This window comes from Oncorhynchus masou, chromosome 24 (genome assembly GCF_036934945.1).
Source record: "Oncorhynchus masou masou isolate Uvic2021 chromosome 24, UVic_Omas_1.1, whole genome shotgun sequence".
Taxonomy (NCBI): domain Eukaryota; kingdom Metazoa; phylum Chordata; class Actinopteri; order Salmoniformes; family Salmonidae; genus Oncorhynchus; species Oncorhynchus masou.
In genome coordinates this window covers 14,711,611-14,721,618 of record NC_088235.1, presented here as the reverse complement: position 1 = coordinate 14,721,618, position 10,008 = coordinate 14,711,611, and the positions used below count along the sequence as shown (strand labels likewise).

The 10,008-nt window shown below is 42.2% G+C and overlaps 1 protein-coding gene across 4 annotated transcripts in view; it reads right to left on the bottom strand.

The window, feature by feature from the left end:
• LOC135511858 (mitogen-activated protein kinase kinase kinase 4-like) overlaps positions 1-10,008 on the bottom strand; it is a 76,359-nt gene that overhangs the window by 1,943 nt on the left and 64,408 nt on the right. For 3 of the 4 annotated variants that reach the window (XM_064933348.1, XM_064933349.1, XM_064933351.1), the window contains exons 17-27: positions 9,741-9,834; positions 9,302-9,439; positions 7,872-7,972; positions 7,580-7,663; positions 7,269-7,460; positions 6,945-7,015; positions 6,618-6,734; positions 6,202-6,361; positions 5,810-5,929; positions 2,840-2,946; positions 33-212 (exon numbers count right to left, since the gene is read on the bottom strand). In XM_064933348.1, coding sequence (XP_064789420.1) covers positions 33-212; positions 2,840-2,946; positions 5,810-5,929; positions 6,202-6,361; positions 6,618-6,734; positions 6,945-7,015; positions 7,269-7,460; positions 7,580-7,663; positions 7,872-7,972; positions 9,302-9,439; positions 9,741-9,834 — 1,364 coding nt within the window. The remainder of the gene's footprint in view (positions 1-32; positions 213-2,839; positions 2,947-5,809; positions 5,930-6,201; positions 6,362-6,617; positions 6,735-6,944; positions 7,016-7,268; positions 7,461-7,579; positions 7,664-7,871; positions 7,973-9,301; positions 9,440-9,740; positions 9,835-10,008) is intronic. The other variant, XM_064933350.1, reaches the window with a different exon arrangement.

Below are 10,008 nucleotides of genomic sequence, written 5' to 3'. Positions count from 1 at the left end.
ATGTTTTTCAAAGTAGAAAAAAAGTGTTTAACCTTGACGAAGGGGTGGTCTAGCAGGGTACTGGCGGTCCAGCGTCGTTTGGGCTCGCTCTCTAGACAGTGACCCAGGAAATCCTTCCCCTCAGTGGACAGCTTCTCTGGGATGGGGGGCTTGTGGCCCATACCCACCTTGTACATGATCTGGAAGTTGTGCTCATACTCGTGCCATGGCCTCTGTGTGGTGGAAGAGGGGAGAAGGACAACAAAACCTTTCTAAACACTGTTTAGATTACATTTGATTACAACACTTCCTCAATCAGCCTACAAACAAAACAGACATTGAGGATTGTCGAGGGAGTAGACTCAAATCAGACTAAAATTTTAAACAACCTGAATACATAGTACAAACTAATTCTACTACTCTGAAGCATTCACAGTAGTGAATAGTAGTAATAGCTAATGTTAGGTGGTAGATGGGAATAATAATAAATAATAGTAGCAGTCGTAGGTGGTGAAAGTAGCAAATAATTCTAGTAGTGAATACCAATAGTAGTCGTCGGTGGTGAAAGTAGTGAATAATACTAGTGAAGAGGTTGACTGATTATGATTTTAACGCCGATACCGATTAATCAGACTTAAAGAAAAAAACACTTATTTGTAATAATGACAATTACAACAATACTGAATGAACACTTATTTTAACTTAATATAATACATCAATAATCAATTTAGCCTCAAATAATGAAACCTGTTCAATTTGGTTTAAATAATGCAAAAACAAAGTGTTGGAGAAGAAAGTAAAAGTGCAATATGTGCTATGTAAGAAAGCTAATGTTTAAGTTCCTTAATCAGAACATGAAAGCTGGTGGTTCCTGTTAACATGAGTCTTCAATATTCCCAGGTAAGAAGTTTTAGGTTGTAGTTATAGGAATTATAGGACTATTTCCCTCCTATACCATTTGTATTTCATTAACCTTTGGATATTCTCATAGGCACTTTAGTATTGCCAGTGTAACAGTATAGCTTCCGTCCCTCTCCTCGCTCCTCCCTGGGCTCGAACCAGCAACACAACGACAACAGCCACCCTTCGAAGCAGCGTTACCCATGCAGAGCAAGGGAAACAACCACAAAGGCTCAGAGTGAGTGAAGTTTGAAATGATATTAGCGCACGCTAACTAGCCAGCCATTTCACTTCAGTTACACCAGCCTCATCTCGGAAGTTGATAGTCATAAACGGCACAATGCTTGATGCACAACGAAGAGCTGCTGGCAAAACGCCCCGAAAGTGCTGTTTGAATGAATGTTTACGAGCCTGCTTCTGCCTACCACCGCTCAGTCAGATTATATGCAACGCAGGACACGCTAGATAATAACTAGTAATATCGTCAACCATGTGTAGTTAACTAGTGATTATGATTGATTGTTTTTTATAAGATATGTTTAATGCTAGCTAGCAACTTACCTTGGCTTACTGCATTTGTGTAACAGGCAGGCTACTTGTGGAGTGCAACGAGAGAAAGGCAGGTCGTTATTGCGTTGGACTAGTTAACTGTAAGGTTGCAAGATTATATCCCCCGAGCTGACAAGGTGAAAATCTGTCGTTCTGCCCCTGAACAAGGCAGTTAACCCACCGTTCCTAGGCCGTCATTGAAAATAAGAATGTGTTCTTAACTGACTAGTAAAAAAAAAAAAATTTTTTTAAAGGCAAAAATCGGTGTCCAAAAATAACGATTTCTGATTGTTATGAAAACTTGAAATCGTCCCTAATTAAAATCGGTCGACCTCCACTAGTGAATAATGAATAGTCGTAGGTGGTGAAAGTATTGAATAATAACTAGTAGAAAATAAGTCAGATGGTGGATAATAGTAGTGAATAATAATAGTAGCTAATGTTAGGTGGTGGTGGTAGTAGTAGTAGTGAATAGTAGTAGCAGTAGGGAATAATAGTAGCAAATAATACTAGTCGTAGGTGGTGAAAGTGAATAATAGTAGTAGCTAATAATTGTAGGTGGAGAAAGTAGTGAAGATAGTAGTAGCGAATAATTCTAGTAGTAGTCATAGGTGGTGATAAGTGAATAGTAGTAGGTGGTGAATAATAAGTGGTGGCAGTAGTAGCGAATAATACTGGTGAAAGTAGTGAATAATAACTAGTAGAAAATAAGTCTTAGGTGGTGAATAGTAGTCGTAGGTGATATAGTGAACAGTAGTAGTAGTCGTAGGTGGTAAATAATAAGCAGTAGTATAGAATAATACTAGTAGTCGTAGGTGGTGAATAATAGTAGTGAATAATAAGTCGTAGGTGGTGAGAGTAGTTGGTAGTAGTAGTGAATAATAAGTAGCTAGTGTTAGGTGGTAGTAGTAGTGAAGAATAGTAGTCGTAGGTGGTGAAAGTAGTGAATAATAAGTAGCTAGTGTTAGGTAGTAGTGAATAGTAGTCGTAGGTGGTAAATAGTAGTCGTAGGTGGTGAAAGTAGTGAATAATAAGTAGCTAGTGTTAGGTAGTAGTGAATAGTAGTCGTAGGTGGTAAATAGTAGTAGTCGTAGGTGGTGAAAGTAGTGAATAATAACTAGTAGAAAATAAGTCATAGGTGGTGAATAATAGTAATAAATAATAATAGTAGTGAGTAGTAGTTGTAGGTGGTGAATAATAAGTAGCTAGTGTTATGTGGTGGTAGTACTAGTGAATAATAATACTAGTAGAAAAGTCATAGGTGGTGAATAATAGTAGTAATGAATAATAGGTATATAGGTTGTTAGGTGGTGGTGGTAGCAGCAGCAGTAGAAATGCTAGAAACAGAAATTGTTTGAGGACCATTTTTGGTTAAATGTCTGCTCAATCCTCCCCTTGAGCAAATTCTTACCTTCCCAGTCACCATCTCGATGAGGACACATCCCAAACTCCAGATGTCAGCTGCTCGCCCGTGACCTTCGCCCTTTGCCCTCGTAATGACCTCAGGTGCCATATATGCTGATGAGTAGGGAAAGAACAGGTTAACAACTGAACAGCAATAATCTGAAACATGAAATATCTCTCTTCTTAGATCGTGATAAGTGTATGAATTGTGACAGCAGGGAGATTGATTAGATTTGTTTATTCATTGTTTTATTCATTCGGGTGGACAGCTAGTCTTACTGGGGTCCGACACAACCTACATTACATTTAAACAGATACAACAATGCCAATGCAAGTTTCACTATGATAATTACCCAGGCTTTTGTAAACTCACATATCGCCTCGTGAGTCCTTTACCAGAAGAGGGTGACGACATTAATAACTAAAGTCCTATTAGTTTAGAATACAATTTCCCTCCCAGGAGGAAATCATTTTTTGGAATTGTTCAAAAATAAACGTAGTTGTACACAGCAGACAAACAGGTTCTATAATAGGCCTTCAAAATATTCACACCCCTTGACTTTGTCCACATTTTGTTCTTACAACCATAACTGATTGTGTCACTGGCCTACACACAATACCCGATAATGTCTAAAAGTTTAATGCTGAAATGTCTTGAGTCAAGCCTAAATAAGTTCAGGAGTAAAAATGTGCTTTACAAGTCCCATAATAAAATGCACGGACTCACTGTGAGCAATAGTGTTTAACCTCGAAGCTAGCAGGGGGGAGTACTATTTTTATGTTTGGAAAAATAACGTTGCCAAAGTAAACGGCCTATTTCTCAGGACCAGATGCGAGAATATGCATATAATTGACAGATTAAGATAGAAAACACTCAAGTTTCCAAAACTGTCAAAATATTGTCTGAGTATAACAGAACTGATATTGCAGGCGAAACCCTGAGGAATATCCAATCAGGAAGTGCCTCTTATTTTGAAACCCTTCTATTCCTATGCATGCCTATCCCCCATTTAAAGGGATATCAACCAGATTCATTTTTCTATGGCTTACCTAATAAGGTGTCAAGTCTTTAGACATAGTATAAGGCTTTTATTTTGAAAAATGAGCGTGAAAGATCATTGCGTAAGTGGATAGGTGGGGGCTCTGAGTGAGTTTTTGCGCTACAGAGTAAAGCGGCCATTGTTCCTCCCGCTGTTATTGAAAAACCTACACACTCGGTTGATATATTAAACTACCTGAGGAATGATTCTAAAAAACATTTGACATATTTCTGTGGACATTATGGAGACTATTTGGAATTTCCGTCTGCGTTGTCGTGACCGCTCTTTCCTGTGGATTTCTGAACATAACGCGACAAACAAACGAACGGAGGTATTTTGGGTATAAAAATAATCTTTATGGAACAAAATGAACATTTGTTGTAACTGGGAGTCTCGTCAGTGAAAACATCTGAAAATCAAAAGGTAAACGGTTAATTTGATTGCTTTTCGTGACCAAGCTTCCTGATGCTAAGTGTACATAATGCTATGCTAGGCTATCGATAAACTTACACAAACGCTTGGATTGCTTTCGCTGTAAAGCATCATTTCTAAATATGAGACAACAGGTGGATTAACAAGGCTGAGCTGTGTTTTGCAATATTGCACTTATGATTTCATGAATATATTTTTTAGTAATATTTTTTGACTGTTGCGCTATGCTATTCAGCGGTTGCTGACAAATGATCCCGCGATAGGGATGGGTAGCATCAAGAAGTTGACATGAGTTTTGATTGACTACCTCATCTCTGTACCCCACACATACAATTATCTGTAAGATCCCTCAGTCCAGCAGTGAATATCAAACTCAGATTCAACCACAAAGACCAGGGAGGTTTTCCAATGCCTCACAAAGAATGGTGGGTACCCAATAGTAGATGTGTAAAAAAAAAAAGAACAGACATCGAATATCCTTTTGATCATGATGAAGTTATTAATTACACTGGATGGTGTATCAATACACCCAGTCACTACAAAGATACAGGTGTCCTCCCTAACTCAGATAGACAGTGGGTGGCTGAGTTAAAGTTTTGACTTAAATTGGCTTGAAAATCTATGGCAAGACCTGAAAATGGTTGTCTAGAAATTATCAACAATCAACAATGCTTGAAGAATTTGAAAAATAATAATTGGGCAAATGTTGCACTATCCAACTGTGGAAAGCTCTTAGAAACTTAGCTGTAATCATTGCCAAAGGTGCTTCTATAAAGTATTGACTCAGGGGTGTGAATACTTATGTAAATTAGATATTTATTTAATTATCAATACATTTGCAAAAATGTGTAAACATGCGTTCACATTATCACTGTGGGGTAGTGTGTGTAGACGGGTGAGAAACATGCCACTGTGGGGTAGTGTGTGTAGACGGGTGAGAAACATGTCACTGTGGGGTAGTGTGTGTAGACGGGTGAGAAACATGTCACTGTGGGGTAGTGTGTGTAGACGGGTGAGAAACATGTCACTGTGGGGTAGTGTGTGTAGACGGGTGAGAAACATGTCACTGTGGGGTAGTGTGTGTAGACGGGTGAGAAACATGTCACTGTGGGGTAGTGTGTGTAGACGGGTGAGAAACATGTCACTGTGGGGTAGTGTGTGTAGACGGGTGAGAAACATGTCACTGTGGGGTAGTGTGTGTAGATGGGTGAGAAACATGTCACTGTGGGGTAGTGTGTGTAGACGGGTGAGAAACATGTCACTGTGGGGTAGTGTGTGTAGACGGGTGAGAAACATGTCACTGTGGGGTAGTGTGTGTAGACGGGTGAGAAACATGTCACTGTGGGGTAGTGTGTGTAGATGGGTGAGAAACATGTCACTGTGGGGTAGTGTGTGTAGACGGGTGAGAAACATGTCACTGTGGGGTAGTGTGTGTAGATGGGTGAGGGGGAATGAATCCTTTCTGAATGGAGTGTATAACACAAGGCTTAATGCGTCTCATTCACCTGCCGTTCCCATGGTGCTGTTGACCTCTCCAGGCATGGTCTGGGCATTGTTCAGCTTCACAGAACAGCCAAAGTCCCCCAGCTTGATCAAGCCTGACGACGTCAGGAAGATGTTGGCTCCTATGGTAAGAGAGAGAGGAGGAACAGTGAGAGGGAGACACTGGGCTCATAGAGACATCCATACAGTAAGAACCACTCCTGCTGTGGCAATGACACTGGAGCCACAGGAAGGGTTGATGGCATAAACCCCCAGCCAATGTCACTATAGCTAAAATGAATTAACTGATTCAGAACACTGCTACAAGGCGTCTGCATAACCCTGACATTGAATTAAGAGACCAACATTAGGCCAGAGAGAAAGACATCTCCCCCAGTCAGAGGTGTTAACTGACCCTTGATGTCTCGGTGCACGATGCCATGTTCGTGGAGCACGTTGATGGCCGTGGTGGTCTGTTTGCTGTACAGCCTGATGACGTGTTCCTGTAGGCCAAGCCTGGACACCTCCTCCAGGGTCCCCTCATCACAGTACTCCATGAAGATGTACATCTCCTCCTGGTGGGGAGAGGGAGGGACACAGACAGTTAATGCATACATCCAATCTGATGTTATAGCCCGTTCATACATAGTGTCATCTCATTCACATATAGACTGAGTTTGACCTGACCTTTCAAACTTTCCCAAAGTTCCCTGGCTTTTCAGAGATTCCAATTGGAGGATTCCCCCTTGATTAAGGGAACCTTAAACTAGAATATCTGAAAAGCCAGGGAAACTTTCTAGAACTTTGGAACCCATGCATGCATGCTCTTACCCGATGTAGCTCAACACCAAAGTAGCGGACCAGGTTGGGGTGTTTGATGCCCTCAAAGATCTTTAGCTCATCTGCTGTCTCCTTTATCGTCTTATGGTCATTCGGCTGGAACCGGATCTGATTTAGAAAGTAAACTTTTATTGGACAAACTTTTTTTTTTTTTTAACGCATGGGAAAATAGTACTGTTGATAGGAATGGATGTTAACTGGCAGTGAATTACAATGACCATAAACATCTTTTTCAATTCAGGGCAACATTCTGCTCCCATGCTACATTGTTGTAGCAACACTTTGGCTACAAAATCCTCTCAGGCCATGGCTACCTACCTCCTTCATAGCCATGAGTTCTCCAGTGTCCACGTTGATGCAGGTGTAAACCTTGCCATACTGTCCCTCACCTGTAGCGGGAGACAGATGAAACACCATGGGCATGATAAATGAGACAACAATACTAAAGGACAAACTCCAGGGAAAATCTAAAATGGCAACCTATTCCCTTTACTGTGTATAACTGTTGGCCAGAGTCTCGTGGGCTCTGGCGGAAAGCCCTGTATATATAGGATAGGGTATCATTTAGGGGGGACACAAGTTCAGTCGAGGCTCTGACCAAAAGTAGTGCACTATAAAGGGAATAGGGTGTACAGTACATACCTATCTTGTTGCCCCTCTGCCACTTGAAGGTGACCTTGCGGAGGCCAACGTGCATGACGTTGTCGTAGGATTTGGGGGTGTCGCACACCTGGCCAATGATGTTCCTTTGCTTCATGACTGCGTAGCGTTTGTCCTCGAAGGAGCGTATGGAGCAACGTACAGCTTCCATGGGGCTCTGTCTGGCTGCAGTGTCTGAGGAGAAAGAGGTGTAGAGGACAGACTCTCAGGAATGAAGAGGAATAGAAAACAGACCTGGGTACTTTCTCAGTTGTCTAAAGGTGAGAAATGGAAAGCCCCCCCGTTATTCTCACCTTTTGATTGGCTGATGAAGGTGCGGAGCTCCCAGCTTCTCCTGGCTGTGCTGCTGGGTTCTCCTCCCTTAGGATAGGAGGGTTCTGATGAGAGAGAGAACACAGACAGGCAGTAAGATGGGAGCTATGTTAAGGTAGAAAAACACACAGGTCTAGTGACTACTCCTAATTTTTATTTTATTTCATTCTTGTTCAAAGTCAAAAAGACACAATTATGCAGAATGCATAGTTCCATTAAGACAATATCGAACATCTGAACAGGACAATGCAAACAATTCGAAGTGTCTAATACCTTCCCTGTTCTCAGTGGGACTGGAGTGTCGGCTCAGAGACCTGAAATGCAGCTCAGCCGCGACAGACCACAGCCTGTCGTTCTCCTGGAGGTTGGTCCCTCTGCACAGGGAGAGGCAGGTATCACACAATCAACTACAATCTACCCAAGTAGTCAGCCATCAGAGGGGTATACTACAAAGCAGGGTCAATGAGTTAGCCAGACAACTTTGATAAGCAACCAGAAATAACTTGATTTTTTGGTTCACTAAAAAAAAAAAGCAAAACGTATAAAATGTACAAACAAACGCATTGTCTAAATAATAAGAATATTTTGCCAAGTCAGCTGGCCAACTCATTGATCCTGCATTGTACTGTACAGCTCAGGTCCAGATCGGTTGCCAACTCCTATGGCTATTGTGATGCCATAACAATGACCGTAGGAGACAGCACAAACATATCTGGGACCTATAGTCAACCAATATCAGTCAAGAGGCTTGTGATTGTCGAGATGGCGGAACATAACAAATATGTGATACAATAACTCTATAACTATCAACCCTACCCCACGCCCATCCATAGAAACAGAATGATTCTATGCCCATCCCACCAAAGTTCAAAGGTCAAAGAGACAGCTCAGCACATGCTTTCATTTTAGAAGGACAGAAACCAAACAAGCCAAAGATTAAGAAGACCTCCCCATCAGATGCTTAGAATAAAAGCAAGGCCACACTAATATGGATTAATAGCAGAGTAACTCTGGAATTGTGTATTCCTGCAGCATGATGAGGTAACATGTGTTTACATTTCACGCCATGCACAACTACGTGTTGGAGAATGTGTGGTGTGTCGGCCAGGTGGACAAAACAAAAGCATGGATTAAAGTCTCTCAATATCCATAGATGGCATTCAGTGTCAGGTAACACATTTGAGTGAACTCCTTTAAAAAGACGGTCCTTATAAAACTGTAGTTTTGATAGTGCTATAAAGTGGTATTTTTAAATACATTTCTGTTAGCGGCAACACATACAAAACAATTAGAGCTCTGGGCCAGTAACCGAAAGATCGCTGGTTTGAATACCGGAGCTGACAAGCTGAAAAATATGTCTGTGCCCTTGAGCAAGGCACTTAACCCTAATATACGCCGTACTACTATGGCTGACCTTGTAAAACACATTTCACTGCACATGACAATACATATACGTTTTACATCTGGATAAGCATGCAGAACATGCTTCTCTCTGGGTCCAAACTGTGATAGTATGGCAGAGTAAACCACCGGGAGCATGTCAACTCACCTGGTCAAATAAGGGGAAATAAATATAGAAATTAAACCTGAACCACTAGTTGACGAGTTCAGATGGGAGGGGTGGGATATCAGCCTGTGGCTGGGGTGCTCTGGGTTGACAGTACAACCCTGGTAGGTACTGGGGGGGGGGGGGGGGGGGCTACCTGACGTCATTTGGGGTGATTCCAGGTGCTTTGGTTGGACCGTGTTCCCCGGGGGCGGGGCACTGGGGGGCAGGGACTGTGCGGGGGCCTGTAGGTAGACACAGCTGAGTCCGTAGGTCGCAAGGGAGACTCCTAGAGCTGGTGACAAAAACACACTGAGGAACTCTGGAGAGCCTTGGAGATGAGGTGTGTGTATGTGTCCCAAACACCCAAACAGTAACATCCTTTCAAAGGTGCCACCAGTTACACATGAGAGCCACACCCACACTCCATGTTAGCTCATACAGAGTCACAAAAGCATTAATACAAGTTCAACCACCCAATTTAAAACCCATCAATTACTGCACAAGACCAGAGAACATGCAGGAAAACACACATAAAAACACAGTATTCTAACAGGCCACAAATGGTTCTTAGTGACTCATGACTTTTGACCTACCTGAAGCCCTCTGCATTGGGGATGAACAGCTGGGGGTTGGGGGGGTCACTATGGCAACGAGGGACCTTGACCGGTCGAGGACTGTTCCTTGAGGCTGAGTGGAGAAGAGAGGAAGGGCCATCCTCAACAAGACCAAGATACAGGACTCCAGCCCTCCTATTTCTACACACTAGTTTCCTTAGGGCTAACAAGACAGGGTTTTTATCCAATGAGTGCATACATGTTCATCATGCCCATGTGATCCCTGAGGGACTTGAACCCATGACCT